The sequence below is a fragment of the Centropristis striata genome, chromosome 9 (assembly GCF_030273125.1).
Source record: "Centropristis striata isolate RG_2023a ecotype Rhode Island chromosome 9, C.striata_1.0, whole genome shotgun sequence".
Taxonomy (NCBI): domain Eukaryota; kingdom Metazoa; phylum Chordata; class Actinopteri; order Perciformes; family Serranidae; genus Centropristis; species Centropristis striata.
This window is the reverse complement of record NC_081525.1, coordinates 11701008-11721238: the sequence shown is the minus strand read 5'-3', so window position 1 is coordinate 11721238 and position 20231 is coordinate 11701008. Positions and strand designations below refer to the sequence as shown.

Genomic DNA, 20231 nt, shown 5'->3' with positions numbered 1-20231 from the left:
ATAGAAATACCTAAATATCTATATTTAAATGTTATTTTACTTTCCCAAAGCCCAGTGAAATAAAACTAGTATTCAGGGACATTTGGGAACTACTAGTGATGTGCCAATGAAGCCTCATGAAGCATTTTCTTTATTTTCTGAGCCCACTAGATGGTGCTCTTGGTTTAAAGAAAAACGCTCAAGCAAAAGTAAGTAATTGTGCTTTCAGTCCTTTGTTGAACATAGAGAACCATCTAGTGGGCTCAGAGAATAAAGAAATGCTTCATGAGGCTTCTTGGGACATCATTAGGGACTAAAAGTACCCATTTAAACCAAAAGGACAGACATGTTTAATAATAAAGTTAGTGCCAACACTTCACTGAACACTTCATACAACAACAACCACGAGGAAAGCGTATAAACACAAAGGTGTCTAGTAAAGTACATTAACAAAACTCAATCGTGTCTAGGTAGTCCAATAACTGCAGACAACAACCAGAGCATCCTTCATTTTTTAACGGTAAGGCAAACTTTACATCACAGTGGTTTCTTGCACACCTGTTGCCCCTTTGCATGGCGCAGTACCTTCCCAGTTAGTGACAGTCTTAATTAGCATTGTGTTAGCATTCCATGGTTGGAAAAAAGCGCACCAAACTGCCTTGTCAGATGCGTATTCTCTGCAACACAGACCAGTTTCAGCTGGTTGGTGAACAATGGGTTTAAGGTTTTTTAACCCTTCTTGGTGCAAGTTTCTGCATCAACAGCAGCTGGTTCAATTCTAAATGCAGCTAAATGTCTGTAAGGAGTATGGACAAATGCCAGTTTGCCATAATTTACAGGTAGCTTCAACTTCAACCTGCCCGTTCAGGTCTTGCTATTAGCGGCAGTCTAGGCAAAGGAGGTGAAAAGTTGGGTCGACTTGGGTCCTGCTGGTGCTTGCGAGCAGCGGCGTCTCAGTAAAGGTGGGTGGTTGAACGGCTGAATGTGTGGTACTTCCTCTCAAACATGGAATGAAGATTAACCATGGAGGGGGAATGGCGTGCCTGAAAATACAAAACAGAGGACTTAATATGCAGTTGTGTTGTTAAAAGCATCACTCTGGTTTTATTTAAACTTTGCTCTTAGTTACTAAAGGGATACTGAAGCTTTGTGAAACATTTGCTATATTTTCTGAGCCCACTAGATGGCGCTCTTCGTTCAACAAAAGGCTGAAAACACACTCAATTACCATTGCTTGAACCTTTATTTTAAAGCCAAGACCGCCATCTAGTGGGGTCAAGAAATAAAACAAAAGGTTCACGAAGCTTCGTTGTCCCTTCATTACTCTTAGTTAGTGATGTGCCAATGAAACCTCATGAAGCATTTCCTTCATTTTCTGAGCTCACTAGATGGCTATAGTTTAAAGAAAAAGGTTCAAGCAATAGTAACTTATTGTGATTTCAGTCCTTTGTTGAACATAGAGCGCCATCTAATGGGCTCAGAAAATAAAGAAAATGCTTCATGAGGCTTCATTGGCACATCACTACTCTTAGTCATACAGCAGTGTTCAATATAATAGCAGTCCAATGTGACTAACCAGATTAATCCAAGTTTTTAGTATATGTATTCTCAGAAAACCAACAAGACCCAGCTTTCATGATATGCACACTCTTAAGGCTGTGCAATTGGGCAATTAGTTGAAAGAAGTGTGTTCAAAAATCAGTCTGCCGTTGACTTTACAAACTCAAAACTATTTCATATCACGAATGCTGGGTCTTGTTGGTTTTCTGAGAATCTACTGCACCTACTGGTACCTTGTTTGCCATGTAGCAATAAAAAATATACTAAAAACTTGGATTAGTCTGGTTGGTCACATTGGACTGCTATTATTTTGAACACTACCGTACGTCTTTGGTCATTCCAGACATCAAAGCAATTATAGCACTACAACAAAGTCCTACATAGGCTAAAACATGAGCAGTCACAAACATGGTTTACAGGTTCCTCAAACCAATTTGAAAGAGAAAATGGTAAAATGGTTATCCCATTCTAAACATCCCTCCCACTTCATACTTTTACTTGTTGTGTGTACATTGCAGCTGTGTCTTTGAATGGTGGCTTAAATTAAATGTGATGGCACCAGTGTGTACACAGCAACCATGGCCCGATATGTTGGTTTTTGGCTTTTACCTCCAATAAAGTGGAGAAGATAATCTGTTCTGATTGAGCCTGTCAGACCGTCTAACTGCTGTGTTGGTTTGTCCCATCAGACTTTGTTGTAGCAATGTTTTGTGTTCCCACACCTCAGCAATTACTTTTGTGAGTCCAAGGAAATAATAACAGAATGCAAAAAAAAAAACTAAAAAATGAGAGTAAGTTACAATGATTTAAGCAGTTTTTGGAGGAAAAGGTATTACTATTTGAAACAAGAAAGTATGAGTATGAGTGTGTGAATGTTTGTTAACTCAGCCATTCAACTCAGTTTGATACTTGCATCCTAAAACAAATGTGCACTTTTAAAAGCCTACGCAATAAGATAGGTTGTCATGTGAGCTATCGAGCTGAAGAATAAGGTCAGTTTGTGTGCTCCAGCCTCATTTTAATAACTGAGTGCTCAAAGTCAAACGCTGTTTCTAGCACCTTTCTGCCTTTGGCAATGAGCTCATGAAAAGACATTTCAATAGATTTCCACCTGCCTTGTGACACACACAGACACACACACCTCCTGTAAACAAACTGTAGAAGCAAAGCTGTGTGGAAAATGCCACGAGAGATGAGAGGCACAGAAGTCTCTTGTTTCGTTTATTGTGCTGCAGAATCTGTAACAGTAGCTGCAGGATTCATTTGCATTTGCCAGGAGTTGTTGTGTACACCAACAACCACCTGGTGGCATCTGTAACCCATAACAACAGCCCGTACAATTGCAGTTGGAAAGCAGCCAACTACATAGTTGTTAGAGGTGTGAATCAGCAGAGGCCCCACGATACGATTTTATCTGGATACTTGAGTCACGATACGATATTATTGAGATTTTAAGCATTTTGCGATATGGTGAGTATTGCAATACAATATATTGCGATTTAACTGTTTAACTTAAATTAAATCAAGAATTGTTTTGTCAAATAAGAGAAAATTCTCAGTCTATTCATCTCACTTCAGTCTTTTTATTTCTCCACAATGAGAGTCAAACCCACAGACTGACCAACAAAGTATTCAGTCAAACTGAACTGAACTGATAAACATGTATGGACGACAACAAATGCAGCATTTTATCAAACTTTAAAAAACTTTAAGCTTCACTGCTCTGATTTATTTTTGAATGAAACATAAAAAAAGCCGAACTTTGCAGCATTATTTCAATAACTCCCCCACACGACTGTGATACCGACACATGGTGGATTAGAGATTCCTTACATCTTCTAGTTTCATATGATATCAGTATCTCCAGTATATTCCTAAAATATGGATACTTCGTGGCCATGAATCGATATAATATCACCACGCAAAATATCGCAATACTGTGCTGTATCGTTTGTGTTGGGACAACAAAGCTTCATGAAGCATTTGCTTTATTTACAGAGCCCAAGAGATGGCGCTCTTTGTTTAACAAAGGGCTGGAAACACACTCAAATACCATTGCTGAAGCTATTTTTCTTAAACCAAGACCGCCATCTAGTGGGGTCAAAAAATAAAGCAAATGCTTCACGAAGCTTCGCTGTGCCTTCATTAGTTATAATACAGCAATTGTAAAATGGATAGTTACAGTCCTTGAATAATCAGAAAAATGGGGTTCCAAGCCCATTAAAGTGCTCTAAAAAACACACCTGTGACCACATTACACCAGTATAACAGTTCCAAACAAACTGAAGATGAAAAACCGTCAGAAGGTCATTTAAGGAACGCATAAAAAAAAAAAAGGATGATTTTTATCGCTAGTCATTCTTCATTTTTTGTTACAGCGCAGCTTGGTTACCCAGCAGGTTACCAGGCTACACAGTCACAAAATCATTCTGCTTGCAAGTAACCACAGCCAGTTTCCAAAGATAGATCCATTTGTGCTATAATGTAACTGCAAACTGGTAAGATTTTTTTTACTTTCTTCCAATAGCCCATAGTTGTAAACGTCCTTGGCTCCCATTGATTCTTAAAGCAGCCTCTCAGAGACAATCTACACCAAGCCACTGTACAAGAATTCTCTATTTCATTCAGGCTTTCTCCTCCACTTCTGCACTGTTCAAAATGTGTTGATGATATGGTGGATAACCTTAGCTCTTAAAGTAACAAATCTTATTGATACTCAGGGTGGCGAAAAGCAGAAGGCCAATGGCAAAAATCTACTGTCCATATTCATTATGAGATTTTTAAAGAGTCATCGCAAACAGCAACAGTTTATCTTAAGTTTAATTTAAATCTCTTTGTGAATGCGGTCTGCTTTTCATAAAATATGTACAATTCTCTTTTAATGCTGTTAATATTACTTTTAACCTTTAAAAAGATGTCAAATACTTTTACTTGCCCAGATATGTGATTTACATACAGAAAATGTAACTTAAATGTAGTTTTTATAAGCATAAATGGACCTATATACTTGTAATATGTAAAATGAAAATTTTCAAAAGTGGTTCTTTACCAGACCAAAAGGGGCCATAAAAAAGTTAGGGGGCAATTTATCCATTGACAAATCACAAGTGGTTAAAATATAGGACAGACAACACATGTCCTGCAGCCACAAGGTACAGCTCAGATGAATTACAGTCTGGCTCCCGTGGATATGTTAACATTTGAATTCTAATTAGCCATTTCTGTGTAAAAATAACCAAAACAGAAAAAGAAAAGCCTCCAAATTCAGGCATGCTTTAACATTAGGATGTTTTCTTCAACAGGCACTTACAAGAGTCTTTCAAGTACTTTCTAAAGAAACGGCTTGGATTCAAACTAGGACCTTTAACTAACACCTGTTCATTTTAATGATTACTAATCAAAACAACCTTTATAATGTTTATGGAAACTAAACAGTAATGTATACCAGACAGGAAAATAAAAAAAATTAATATGTGATGGAGGAGCCTTTTCCCCTGAGGGAAAGCAAATGCCATAATAATAATAATCATTGCCAGGATTTATTTAGCGCTTTTCAAAGTCCCAGCTCTTCACCAAATTAGTTCCACTATGCCATTTTTGTATTAAACACAGCCACCAACAATTAATAGCAACCACCCAGTGAAAATCCCCAGCCACCACCAACAGTTAGTAACCCAGGTGATTCATGGGAGCAGAGCTATTCCAAATCAACCCTTAAAATCTCTGCCCTGTGCACCTATGTGCCAATCTCAAGTGGAGAAAGCATTGCGTCCACTTATCTAATCATCACAGAGTCCAGCTGTAGAGCAGACCCTTATTAATCTAATCCATCTTTCTCATAGGGTTTTTAGCTTCTAAGGAGTTGATTTGGGACTAGAACCTGGACCTGTGACATTTGGATGTTAAAAGGGCAACAGGTAGTAAGGATTAATTTGAAATTACAAAATGAGAATGGTGCCCCCCGTGTGAAAAGGACACCACAATAAGTAGTTTGCTCACATTAGCGATGGTTTAAAGCAGAGTCTCCCTGCGAGGACTGGTCAGGGCAGCCTTGCGTGGGTCCAAGGGGGATCGGGGATACCTGCATGACTCAGAAACGGTCCCGCCTTTGATAATAACAGGCTGAGGGAACCTTGGCTGGAGCTCTACAGAAGGTAGGTGTCTGGACACACGCTGGCTTAATTTTGGATTGGGGTTTTTGGAGTTTGGCTGAGTGGAGTTTAGGACAGCTGGAATGACAATGGAGGTTGAAGAGGTGGGACCTGGGTGAGCTTGTGCTGGTTGGGACGATAAAGGAGCATGAAGGATAGACGTCCGGGTGCTAGGGCGATTATCGGGGCAAAGGCTTTGGTTGGACTCAGAGGCAGGTTTAGGACCAGGACTATGGGCAAGTTTTGGGGCTGGGGCTGGGCTGCAGGGGGCACGTATACAGACAGGGACCCTGGCTCTGACAGGAGGATGGTCCAGAGAGTTAGAGCGCTGCACCATGACACTGCTCTTGGCAGAATCACTCAAACTGAACGTGGAGGCAGAGCGATACATCTAGAGTACATAACAGAGGGGAGAGACATATGGAGCAGGGATTTACTTATCATGCAAAAAAACAACATGAGACAGGCAGAGAATAGACATGCTGAAACACATTTCAAAGAGAGGATATCCTCAGAAGGTAATACAAGAGACAGAAACACAGGATATAAGGCAAGGGACAGAGAGAAAGAATCTTACATGAAGTGAGACAAAAAAGTTAGGCTTCCCAATGTGAAAACAGACCGACACGGAAAGCAGTGTTGCCATCTAAGCGACTATTCAGACGCCTCTAGAGACTATTTTTCAATAAAGCGACTAGCTACAAATCTAGTGACATTTTCTCGTTTTATTGGAGACTTTTGGAGACTCTTCATAACGAGTAGCACCGTCCTAAAGCACTCACAAGCGGCCCAGTCCTTCTGCAGCACTCTCTCCCAGCTGCAGTCAGAGCAGGACATGTTAACCGCTCATCTTCCAGTCTGCAAATGACTCACGTATGTGCTAAGTCGCCGCCTCAACTGTATCTAATCAGTGTCGACTAGTTAGTAGCTGCTCAGAAAAGTACAGGTACTTTCTGAGCCGCCATCGTGAAGTTGGGTGGATCCTCTCTCCCAAGCCACACCCATATCAGCTCACTAGAGGGAAAGTTCCTAATGGAAACGCGCCTAATGTTACACGTTTCTTGTTTCAATTGATGCACCAGGGCCGCAGTGAAGACGGTTAAAATTACTTATCTGGGAATAGCTGCAGTGTACGTCAACAACCAATAGGGGGCATGTGTGCAGCACAGAAGCAGCCTCTGTCTCCACTGTAGCATACTCATCCTGCATTAGCCATGTGCCTTTTTTCATCTTAAAAATAACAGAAAATGTAACATTTGCAATAGATGGAATAAAAAAAAGCCTCAGAGCAGATTCATCTAAGTCCATTTAGTTAAACAGTTTTGATATCAGATTGTGTTGCAAAAGAGTATTTGATGATGGAAGCAGAGGAGCAACAGCAGTGTCCATCCATTCATCTACACTTATCTGTAATAAGTGTTAATCAAAAGTACAGTGAATGTAACAATGCAACTAGACATTGTTAGCGAAGCAGACACACAAACACCTCATTGAGCACCACTACAAGGCCACATTGCAGGTCTTTGGTGAAAACAATGCTGTTTGAACCTAGACAGCTTTGGGTTCAGCACAAGCTCGGTCTGAACCATTTTCGGAGCCCTTCTACTGCTTTTTAATCACGCTGATCAAAACCGCTGACACCAACTGAAAGTGGCTCCATCCTGGATTGATGAAGAGATCAATGGCCAGTTCTCAGCAAAAGGAACAAAGAGATGGAGACGACAGAAAAGGAATGAAGAACAGATGGACAGAGAGACATCCAACAGCCACCCAGTAGAAATTGTTATGATGTGGATATAAAAGAGACAAAACGGACACATTTTAAAACGTATCTTCATTACAGAAGGTAGTACTTCATATATAAACACAATATTAATGTTTCTATCATAAAGAACTTGGATATGAGACAGCAGCTTGTCCCTTTTTGTAGGTTTTCTTTAGTGTATATTTACAGAAAGACTTACAGCCATTGTGGAGCTGCTGCCGATACGGTGTTCACTACTCAGCCTCTGGGTTTTCTCATCTGGAGTACTGTTGGCCATGAACGCCCTCTGGATCACACGCTTTGGGGTCTTTGTGAAAGAAAAAGCCCTCGTCACCTAGCAAACACACACAAACAGACACACACACACACACACACAGTCTCAGCATTGTATGTTGTATTCAATTGGATTTTCAGCCACTTCCTTTCAAGTGTTTTTACATCACTCTTTTTTATTTGCTGGTGGCTCTACCCATCACCACCTGCTGCTCTTTACACAGTAACACGTCACTTACAGTGCTTTCCATACTGTGATTCAGGAGAAGCAGACAACTTTGTAACACCAAGAAAAAGAGAAATTGTTGAATGCCTGGAAAAGACAGTTTACCCTATACAGGGTTCGTACACTTTTTCAGTGGTCAAATTCAAGCACTTTTCAAGGACTTTCAAGGTCCATTTTCAAGCTTTTCCAGTATCTTTCAACGGTTGTAAATGGCATGTTTTGCAATGGTATTACACTTTTAACAACTAAAAGTAGTTTGCTATTCTCAAAAACATACTTGTATGGGAATCTAGGGGCTCACATCCACTAGGAATTAGAAAAACTCCCTTCAGTAAGAAGATACAGGGTAGAGCAACAAGAAACATCTCAGAAACAAGAAGATGCAGGCGGAGCGGCTTTCATTTCAGATAGGCTATTTTTAGTTTTTTTCCCATTGAAAATGTGGTTATCTATAATCAGATTGCAAGAGAAATACAGTAAGAATTTCAAGCATTTACAAGCACTTAATCCAAAATCCAAGCACTATTCAAACCTTGAAATTCAACATTTTCAAGGATTTCAAGCACCCGTACGAACCCTGCCTATAGAGTGTCTTAAATCTCTTAACCTTCACTGCTCACAGTTGTTCTCTCAAATGTTTTCTTAAGTTGCTTTAAAATCAGATAAATACATTTTTCCAAACACTGTTCAACAATGTCCAATATCTGCTTCTTTCAGGCGACATTGTGCTTATGTTCAGTTAAACATTTAAGTCCCTAAGCTGCCCTATCTGGATAGGTAGGAAAGGTCAGCCAAAAAAAGGCAGATTTCATTCTCAGTCCATTGTTTCAATCCTGCACAGAACTACAACTAAGAAAGTTTGTCAGTCTGAACTAGGGCTGCACCTGAATGAGGAGATTCAGGTGGATTTAGAGTGTGCACTTCAGGCCTGTGCACCTCTCCTCTCCTGTGTGTTTGCTGACAGCTCTGTCTGCTCGAAAGTCAATCACCCTGGGCGGCGGCAGAGGAGGCTGTACCAGTGCCCGATTTAACTAGTTGAGCTGACTTCACTGCATTCAGTACTGGAGTTGAGAGCATCGGAGCAGTGAGCGGAAATAAGTTGTGCACTGCCCTCCATTTCCATCAGTAAATTTCCATCATTGTTAGTTTTGTAGTCCGAGTAGGTAATTATGAGAAAAGAATCAGTATGTAAAAACTTTATAACCTCACATTCAGTCATTCTGTGTAACTGTACGAATGCACAACTAATAAAAATGCAATGATTAGACTGTAGGGAGAGAAAAAAAAGAGAGTCATATACATATTAAAAGACAAAAGCGGAGAGCATGTAGATATTGTCCTGCCAAGGCCTGTCACGATAATTACTATATCGACTTGTCGTTTGATATATAAAATGGACACAGAATTTCTGGATTTGATTTATATTGTCATTTAAATGCATGCTTGTTTATATAAGCCATCAACATTTTCACCAGTTGCGCTGCTTTTTTCCCTCTCCTGTCAATCAGCCTGCTCTCTGTGGGAGGCTAAAAGTGGACATGTTTTGGTTTTTAACGCAGACTTTTTGTTTTGCTTCTTTTTTTTTGTTTTGTGTTTAAAGTAATGCTGCAAATGTTTGACAGGCAGTATGAATTGCCCTAAAGAACCCATATTTCCCAAGCAGCAATTCCAGCTGTTAATGTTATTTATAATATAAAGTAATATAATTCAAAATATTTATGCATTTTTTTTGTAAACTGAGTCTGAGAGTCTATTTTATTTGTTTTGATTGTAATTTATATATTTATATTTTATTTATCTAGGATATTTCAATATTTCTTTTCCACAATTCAATTAAAATGTTTAATATTCTTGAGATTTAAAAACAAATTGCTGTTGAAAAGGATGTTTTGAATTATTATGCTCTAATATTATTATATCAGTAGCTCTAACACGACATCAAGGATCATTTATCGTGATAGTTTCTGGGAAAATATATCATCCTAAAAAATGTGTTATTGTGACAGGCCTAGTCCGGCCTTATTTTCTATTTTAAAGAAAGGGCAGGAGCCTAACTTTTCTAACTTTTTTAGCCTACAGTTACCTTGTCTTTTAATCCTTCTTAGAGCCTAATACATTTTGATATCCATCAAAGCACAGCATCTACTGGTCCAAGCAATCACAAATAATCAATATCCTTTATTTAACCAGGTAAAAAAAACTCATTGAGATTTAAAACCTCTTTTCCAGCGTGACCTGGCCAAGACGGCAGCACAAAAGCGAAAATCATTACGCCAAACACACAAGACACAAATAAAATACAGTCACGCTGCAACAAAAACAAGAGTTGGATTACATGATTACACAGAGCAATCACAAGATCCAAGTGAGCTTATTTCTCTGTCTTTTAAAATTGACTTGAATTCCCCCCAGAGTTACAAGATGTGTCAATGTCAAGTCTTTCTGCACATCGTTCGAGGTAGACAGGGCAGAACATTTAAAAGCCTTTTTGCCCAGTTCAAATAAGAGTCCGATAACATGCTAGAAAGCCAGTTCTGGGTTTTGTCCTTTGTAGTTAACATCACATTTTGATCGAAATCCGTCCTAGTGACAGAGCGCTTTAATTCCTGTGATTGACAGAATGTGAGTCAACTAGGGGGGCTTCTCGACAGGTGATTCAAATAAGCCCTACTCTGAACTAGGCCTGGGCGATTATATGATCGCGGTTAGTGATTTCAGTGATCGATTATGGTGATCAGCTGTGAGCATATTTACTCGATCAAACATGTCGGAAATGTGCTTGAAAACAGCCAATCAGAGTCGACCATTCACAGCACGGCAATTCACACACAGATATGGTGCATTCAATAGCGTCGGAAAGTCTATGGTGCATTCAAGAGCGTGGGACATATGAAAACTTGCAGAGAAACAAGTTATTACTGAATGGAATTTAGTTCAATAAATAATTTAGCAAACATTAACAGCGTGGGCTTTCTTAACAATTAGTTTATTTTGGGTCTTGGATACCTGTAAAAACAGTCAGGACTGTAAAGTAGTTGTACTGTTGAGTAAAAATTGTTTTTATATTTTTCTATGTTCATCTTATTTAATTTGCTTTGTTATTTATTTCTTTGTTAATACAACTTTTAACTAATCTCTATTTACTTTCAGTACTGATGCTTTAAAACTGGCAGTTTAAAAACAGTATAAAAAATCTTGATAATAATCGAGATTGGATCATATGAAAAATGATATTGTGATATTTTTTTTTTTTTTTGCCATATCTATAATACGCTTTCATGAGCCACCTCTAGAACAAGTGCAGTTGGGGGAGGTTAATCATGAGAAACTGGTTCCTCTGCTTTTACCTTTTTAGAGGTCTTCTTAATGGCCCTTGATGCTTTGCTCAGGGTGCTGTCCATATCCTTGGTGCTGACCTGTAGTGAGTCTGGGTCTGAACAGTGAATCAGGTCCTCCTGGTTACCAGAGAGAGAGAGAAAAAAATATTGACTAAAACTCAAATTAACATCATTACCCTATGTGTAATTCATGCAATCAATGCCAATAAAACATTATGCTTCGCTGTCAAAATAGTTGCAAGGGAGGATGTGTAGCAGGATTTCCAGACAGACATACAGAGTTCTTATTTCTCTCTCCCCCTCACCCTGCAGTGGGCTTCTTAACAAGCAGGGCTCTATCTCATTGGTATTCACACTGTAGCGCTGACCCAGTGAAAACAGCATTAGGAATGCAGCTGAGAGGTAGCAGGGGGACCAGAGGCCAATATCGCCCCCTGCTGCTCACTCCTGCTTAATACAGCACACCGCCTCACCTCCATAGCTTCCAGTAGACTCATATTTTTTTTGTTTTTGTAATTGTTTTGTAACTTTGGAGCAATCTGGAACCAGAATTTTTCTGGATTAATATAGTTCCATCTTATTTTATCGTATCTTGTAATCATTAAGGTCAAGTTGGCTTTCATTCATTTCCCCTAACCAACGAAGGACAAATTTGGCGATATTCTATACTTCCTTTAATGATAAAAAATCACATGGAAGTGTCTCAGAATTTGTATAACTAACAGTATTGCCTGTGTAACCTGTATTCCTCCTTAAAAATACATCAGAGAGTTTAACTGTTGCACTAAGTCACATGTTCCTTTATTACCATTAACACACTATGGTATTTTTAAAGTTTAGGGGAAAAAATCCCAAATTGGTTGCCCTGCTGTCAGATAGAAATGGTCACAAGTACATCACAAGGTATCTTGTGATAAATTACCAATATTTGCTGATCAAATGTATCAAAATAAAATACAGCTACTTGAAAATGTATCAATATACATTTTGTCACACAGGTAGTTGAAATGTGATATCACATTTGAAAAAATTGCATCTGACCATAAAGCTGAGGCAGACAGTTTTCTGGAAAAGGAAGAATAAAAAAAATAAAAAAAAATTCCTTCATTCCAGTAGTCATTCATTTCAAATCAGTCATGATTGTGACCTCAAGGTCATTACATAGCAGCAATTTTATGAGAATAACCATCCGGTTTTCTTTGATATGACATACTGTGATTCAAGGCTCTACCTAGCTACATAAATATCAACTTTTTAAAAAACATTTTCTAAAGCCTAGAGCAGGGGTAGGCAACCTGAGGCTTTGGAGCCACATGTTGCTCTTCAGGCCATCTACAATGGCTCCCTGTGACTGTGACCAAAAAAATATACGAAATAATAACAATAAGTTATTATAATTAATAACAATAACAACAACAACAACAATAATAACAGGAAATAATAAACAAGTAATTTCTTTAATTTATCATTGGTGTAGGCCCAAATCAATTTGAATTTTTCAATTGTAAAAATGTTTAAAAATGTTTATAAACAGCAGTAAAACTTTTTTTTTTTTTTTTTTAAGATTTTAGTCAACTAAAATGTGCGTCATAGCTTTATGAAAAAGCCCGGCACCTTAACCTCTAAAATGAGCCAACTTCAAGTCTAGTTTTGAGTTTCCCTCACCAGGCTAGCTTTCCCGAGATATTTCTCAGTAGACTAGCCTCTTATTTGCACCTGGGTCCTCACTGCATTCTGACAAAACCATATTAATAATTGCTCATTGTGACCAATTAGTAATATTGGAAGGCTAATTTAGACTTCAATTAAGGCTGTTTTATGTTCATTATGAGGCTAAAAAAAATGTTTCTAAATGTGGCTCTTTTCCAAGATTTTTTCTCTATTTTTAGCCAACAATGGCTCTGGCCTAGAGCCAAGATGATATACAGAAGTCTAGTTTTCTCTCGACTACTTGAATTATAATCGAAGAAAAGTTAGTTTTGTTGGTCATTCTAAAACTGAAAACTGTAAAGTATCAAAATATAGTTTCCCCTAATATTGGGCCATACAAAATAATAGTAATAAAAATATTACATTTACTAACATTTACATTGACCGACATAAATAACATTTCAACAGTTGAACTTGTAAATGTGCCTTACTTCATGAAATGGTCAAATCATTGGACGAAATGTATTTTTATTGCCTTTGATTGTCTCCCTCTCCTTTTCTCAATTTAGTTGGCATTCAGGCTAGATTTCACATGTTTAACTGTGTTTTGGATCAAACGGAAAAGTCTGAAATTCCAGAACATACGTGTTCGGTGTGAAGACTGGACCTGTTGGTTTACGAAGAGAAAAAGGCTTTTTACGGTTTAAACTGCTTTTACAGATGTGAGAGCCATCACAGCCTTCTTCTCTGCCTGCCGATCTGTCATACTATCTACTTTCTTTCTTGAGTGTGTTTGTGTGTGTGTGTGTGTGTGTGTGTGTGTGTGTGTGTGTGTGTGTGCAAGGCTTCTCACCGCATCAGCCCTGCAGATGGTGTTGGCAACATGGCGGCAGAGTGTTCGCAGCCAGGCGCTTTTAACCGTTTCCTCTGCAGCCAGTTGGAAGCTAAACAACAAGTTCTCCTGTTCAGTTGGAGGGCGAACCACCAAGGCGAATGCATTCACACACTCTGAAGGGAGGAAGTGAAATAGCGAGAGAACAACAGACAGTGATGGAGTGAAAGAAATAAGAAATAATGAACAGTGAATCGTCAACGAAGGAGTGATTTTGTACAGTTTTGTACAAAGGACCAGCAAATTATCGAGAGCAGAGTAAGACAAATCAAATTATTCTACAAATTATTTTTAGTACGACAGACATGCAATATGATGAAGCATCACATAAGCTTCAGATAAACTTTAAATCATATTTTTGAAGGAAGGTGGACTGTAGATTTGGACCCCCACCATTTACATAGAAACTGTATGAAGAAGAGATGTTTTAATGGTCAGTATGGACAGGAATCTGTCTCAATACCATACGTGCACCTAAGCATTGATTTTAGATTTAAATTATTTGTGATCCTACCTGTCATTATTTTCATTACTTTCATCATTGACTCATCTACTAAATCACATTGGTAAAATTTAAAAATGTCCAAAAGTGACATTATATCTTCAATAGCATCATTATTCAAAATACACCTTGGGATAAAATTATTACTTACTGGGAAATAGCTTCTGCAATCAACTGTTTTCAAACAAATATGCTGTATTATTGACTCTAAAAGGCTGTTAAACCAATTTTGAGTTTTACAATTAAGTGCAAATGGAGAGACATAAAACGTCCTCAAATGCAGATGAAGTGATATTTAGTGACTTCGGCAGTACTGTGTGCGTGTGCATGTTGTTGTGGTGTTACCCTCTGTGTCCTGCAGGTCCAGCACTCGTCTGATCTGGGACAGTGGCATCAGTGCAATGTGTTTGAGCGGGGGCGGTGGTCTCGTCTGTCCCAGCGGACTCTTGAATGTATTGATCACCTTGTGTCGCTTCCTCGCAATCTGCAGAGACAAACATGCACCCAAACACATGCACAAAGTGAGACAGCAACTTTGGAGGTAAATGCGTAGACAGGCAATTTGTGCGTGCGTGCGTGCGTTCTTGTACTTCCTACATTGTGAGGACTGGAACACGTTTTTAACCAACAAAGTGAGGACATTTTTGCAAAGTGAGGACATTTCGGCCGGTCCTCACTTCTTTAAAGGCTTTTTTGAGATATCAGACTTTGTTTTAGGGATAAGGTTACAATTAGGTTTATGTAAAGGTAACCATGTATTATGGTTAGGGTTGGGTATTTAGTTGTGATGGTGAAGGTTAGGTTAAGGGTTAGGGTAAGGGGCTAGGGAACAAGGTTATTATAGCTAACGAAAACAAAACAAAATAACGAAAACTAGAATTGAAAAAACATTTTCGTTAACTCTAATCAAAATAAAAATGAGAGTTAAAAAAAACCACCTTAATTAACTGAAGCTGTATTGTGTGGTTACAAAACGTACTAAAATTATAGTGAAAATGTCTTTCGATTTTGTCTTTGTAAACTTTTTTCATACATAATTAAGATGGATAAGACAAAGGAAATAAAGGCAAAATTTACTGTGACCTCTTTTAATATCCCACCCAACAAATATCCCATTACAAAAAAACTAAACTAATAAAAACTAAACTAAAACTAAAGCATTTAAAAACTATTTTCACCTTGCTAGGGAATTCACTATTACAAGGGCCCTCGCAAAGATAGAAGTACAAGAATGTGTGTGTGTGTGTGTGTGTGTGTGTGTGTGTGTGTGTGTCTTTGCGATTTAGAATTGAGTGTTGCATTTTGCATTGTGTGGGTAAAGCTGCTATCGGTTACTTGGCAATAAATCAATGAGGCCTTCATAGAGGTAAACGATGCAACTCATTAATGCCACATTAATTAGATGCTGAGAGAGAGCAAAGAGAACGAGGAGGAGGGGGAGGAAGGGGGGAAGAGAGAGATGGGGTAGAGGATAAGATGGGACATAACATCATAGGTCATTCTTATTTTGGCAGTTTGAGCGAAGAGGGTAAGAGTCCGAATAAAGAGACATGTTTTAATTCGTGATTAGCAATTGTGATTTCCTTAAAAAAGTTAAAGAAAAATACTGCTGTGTTATTGTTTTTCAATAAAATAAGATACAAACATTGAAGGTGTATGCTGAGTTATAAAAAAAATCGGTATCTGCCAAAATTGGAATCGGCAGGTCAGGCTTTTAAAAATTGGTGATCGGCCAGAAAATTGCAATCGGTGCACTCCTCATACATGGTTATAGTAAATGCACGTTTCTAGTTTTGGTGACCACTCAAAGCCCTTCTGTGTTTTTACACTGCAAGCCAGCTCAACACTCAACCAAAAATATTGTGACACCTTCTTAAAATACACAAACCATTACATCATCAGTTTTGTACCACCAGAAAAGTCAGCACCTGAAGTCAACAGTCTAGTAGACACTTCAATCGTGCTGCTACCACAGCATTTTAGAATGAGAAGCCACAAAGAAAGTACCAGCTAATACAGTCCTACAAAACAAGATGCAATGTGGTCTGGCGCTGGGCAGTTACTGCTGTAGTTTGGTTGTACAGTGAAATAAGATGCCCCAACTGAAAGATGAATACAGTCAGCTTCAAGTTGCAGGAGGCTACAGCTCCAATCTTGGGGATACTCAGGTGAGCCACTACCATTTTGTCAATCTCAATCTTCAGGACATACCCAATCACTTTAAGTCAGATCCTATCCCGTCTTCTAGAAAAAGAAGCAGTCAATGAATGCCGAGTTCAAGCTCAAAGTCCAGGCCTAGCTGGCTGAATGAATCATGGTGACCTGCATTAACTGCATGTTTCATTTTACTCTAGTCATTCTGTAGAATTCCTTTTGTTTCAATGGAATTTTTGAATAAACATGTTGGTATGCTCTGTCCTCTCAATTTGTTTGAAACCAGTTCTTCGTTTAATGTAAGGTAACGCATGTGCACACATACTAGTTGCCATTGCCAGCAATGACTGTGTCAGTGTTAGACCCTTGCCTCAAACACCATGGATTTCTTACTCTAGACCAGGGATGGGCAACTGGGGGCCACACTTGGCCCGCACCCTCACTTGAAGGGGCCCTCAGTACAACTACATGGATTTGAGCATGAAATCCTAAAAGTGCAGTGTAAAAGTGCACAAAATTACTTCTTCCATTAATGTTGATCTGCTGTTCTTGCACTGAAAACAAAAGAAATCTCAGTAAGTGGTTATTTTTTATTTGCTTCAAACCTTTTGTATTCCTATTTATACTGTTATACATGCATTTGAGCATGAAATATGTTAAGTTACTGCACTGTAAACATATTTAAAATTGCAGTTTCATCATATCTGGTTAAGTGCATGGTCCTATATGTGGCCCTGTGGTAGTGTCGATGAAAAATCGTGGCCCCCTCCAGCATTTAAGTTGCCCATCCCTGATCTAGACAATAGACTAAAGGCCAATACTGCTTGACCTGTCAGTATCAGAGCCATGTGGTGATGCGGCCAACGTTAAAAATACTGACTGCCATTACAACCAGCAGAGATAATGCTGAGGAATACTGATGGATGCAGAGGAAAGTGCAGCTACAGCCATGCATTCTCTTCTGAGGCCATTCATTTATTCATTCATTATCCATCTATTGCAGGACAGACAATCACACTCTTTCACACCTACGGGGGAATTTCAGAGCAGAGGTTCTACAATTGAACCAATTAAACCTAAATGCATGTTTTTGGAGGTGGGAGGAAGCCGGAGTACCCTGTGAGAACCCACACTGACACAGGGAGAACATGCAAACTCCACACAGAGGAGCTGCAGACTGGAGTCGATCCAGCTAAACCAGCCCTCCCTCAGAGGCCAGTACTACTTTTCCTCTGTTGCAGCACTACTGGATGCATTTGAAAAGACTTCCTCTGCAACAACCCTTTTCTTCTGGGTGTAAAGCCTGTTAACTGGTGGAAAGCAAAAGACAAATGGTTCCCCAGGCTGTCCAAGTTGCCTTGGGACACTGGTACCATCAGTGTGTGTTTTCGGCAACTTGACTTGCAGTGAACAGACTGCAGAAACGACTCATTCAGGACCACATACATAAGCTCAAAGCAGTGCGTCTTACATATGTTATTGTGAGCAATCACAACTCATTTCCTGTCTGTGTAGGTATGATTATTTTCATAAATCTGCACAAGTAGTAGGCATTACGTCTGAAGTGGAGTGGTTTGGAGTGTGTTTTTTTATTGTTTATAAAGCACTTATATATATAAGAAAGGATTTTATGTGGTTTGTGTTGTTAGTCTAGAAATGGCAGTTGCCATGGTTTCCAGCAAGAGCCTTAAAATCATTCTGTTCATTGAAATTGTTAGTGTTTCACATATCTAAAGTGCCACTTCAAGAATGGTTCAAACAGAACTTAACCTGAAAAACAGACATGCATATTGTAGGTTATTAGTAATTAGAGATAGATTAATTAATTATGTATCATTGTGCCTCACCTCAAGGCAGTCATTGAAGAGGAACAGTGTGACATGTTCTCCGCGGTCACAAGGCTGGTCTCCCAGAGCGATGGTTTCTACTCGGTAAACCAGACTGCGATGGGAGGACAGCAAGTTGGCCTGGAGAGAAGATAAAGTACATGAAGGTAAAACGAGAGAAAGAGAGGTAGCGAACCTACAGAATATCACCAGCTACATCCTCTAACCACCCAGCCACATCAAAAGCAGTGTGATAACCACAAGATAAGAACTAACTCAGTCTGAACCTAAGGTTTTTTTCACGAGCCACCCTAGTCACATCTAATTGTCAATTCAACTTTATTTGTAAAGCACTTTAAAAACAACAACAGCCGCAACAAAGTGCTGCACATAAACAAGCAAACAAGAACAATAAAATAATAAACAATTTAAAAAACAATTAATAAAAACAAACCATAAAACACTAACATAAGAGCAGAGTCTCATGCCTGGTTGAAAGCCAAGGAATAAAAACAGGTTTTAAGATAATGCAGAATGGACCCACTCAAATTGTTTTATATGTTCTAAATATATTATTATATTATTTGTATTGATGCATTTATGTAAGCAGTGTTTTAATTTTGTAAAGACAGGGCTCATTTAACTACCTAATATACTGTTATGAGGTTTTTTTTAGTTTTTTTTTATAAATAGTCTAATCACTTTAAATGTATCATGTTTTTCGTGTTAAATCTTGACCCAATAAACTAGTAACTGAAGCTGTCAGCTAAAAGTAGATGAGTAAAAAGTACAATATTTGCCTCTAAATGTAGTGGAGTAGAAGTATAAAGTTGTATAAATGGAAATACTCAAGAAAAGAACAAGTACTTAAGTAAAATACTTAAGTATATGTACTTAGTCACATTCAAACACTGCTACCTACCAGCCTCTATATTTTCAAATCTAAATGCTCCTTAGTTTTTAGGGAATTCATAAATCCACATTATATGAGAAAGAAGTACTAATTTAATTTTTAATGCCTCTCGCATCAACAAAACCTTGTTCACTGATGACTGGCAGAGCACAGATAATTCACTGAGCATGTAAAATAAACTTGCATAACTAACTACAGCAGCAATCATCAAACTTACAGGACAGCCGTCAACTTCATAAACAACATCGAAGATCTGCTTCTGGCCTTCAGTCTTCCTCTTGTCCTCGTTGATGTGGCTGATGGGGAGGAAAGGGAGGGAGTCAGTTAGAGAATGGAAGAAAAAATATTGTTATGTTCATGTCAGTAGTGCTGAAACATTTAGAAGAAGAAATCAATTAGTAAAAACCAAATTTCCCTCCAAGGATCAATACAATTTTCTACCACAATTTGATAAACCATCACTTGTCTCAGTTGTTCTTCAAGGAAAAATGACAAACATTTGCTGCCTCCTCTGTCTCATATGGGCGGATTTGCTGCTCATTTTTCTAATCATTTTGGATTGAGCATCTTTGGGTCTTGGGTCAACTCTTTGGACTCTGGGAAATTGTAACGTGCATTCCAATATTTTTTCTGAGCTTAAAGTGTGATCAATTAAGTGATTAACCATAACCAACAATTGATATTTACAATAAAGATTTCATCACTTTCAAAAGTTTGAATAAATACAACTCTTCGATCCAGATAATCTCTGACTTGTTTCCTTTAGAGTTGCTTGCCTATTGCTGGAAAAATGCTGGACCTGATGAAAAATGGTAAAAACAAACATCCTAAGTTTTTTTTTTAGATCATGTGATTTTACCCCTTTAAGATATTGGCCTAAGTCAAGTGTGTGACTTAAGCGGATTTATTATGCCTAAGTCAAAATAAAATGTGACTTAGGCAATTTTTTGAACATGCCTTTGTGACTTAAGCAAGATATGGTAACACTTTATTTTGAAGGTG

At 38.4% G+C, this 20231-nt stretch overlaps 1 protein-coding gene across 5 annotated transcripts in view; it reads right to left on the bottom strand.

The window, feature by feature from the left end:
• Nucleotides 1-217: 217 nt before the first annotated feature.
• ect2 (epithelial cell transforming 2) overlaps nucleotides 218-20231 on the bottom strand; it is a 49502-nt gene continuing 29488 nt past the window's right edge. For 2 of the 5 annotated variants that reach the window (XM_059341791.1, XM_059341792.1), the window contains 8 exons: nucleotides 19447-19525; nucleotides 18338-18457; nucleotides 14682-14820; nucleotides 13796-13950; nucleotides 11302-11409; nucleotides 7655-7789; nucleotides 5539-6081; nucleotides 220-1022 (listed from right to left, as the gene is read on the bottom strand). In XM_059341791.1, the coding sequence (XP_059197774.1) occupies nucleotides 5551-6081; nucleotides 7655-7789; nucleotides 11302-11409; nucleotides 13796-13950; nucleotides 14682-14820; nucleotides 18338-18457; nucleotides 19447-19525 (1267 nt within the window). In that variant the 3' untranslated portion in view covers nucleotides 220-1022; nucleotides 5539-5550. Of the gene's footprint in view, nucleotides 1023-5538; nucleotides 6082-7654; nucleotides 7790-11301; nucleotides 11410-13795; nucleotides 13951-14681; nucleotides 14821-18337; nucleotides 18458-19446; nucleotides 19526-20231 lie in introns of all 5 variants that reach the window. The other 3 variants (XM_059341795.1, XM_059341793.1, XM_059341794.1) reach the window with 3 other exon arrangements.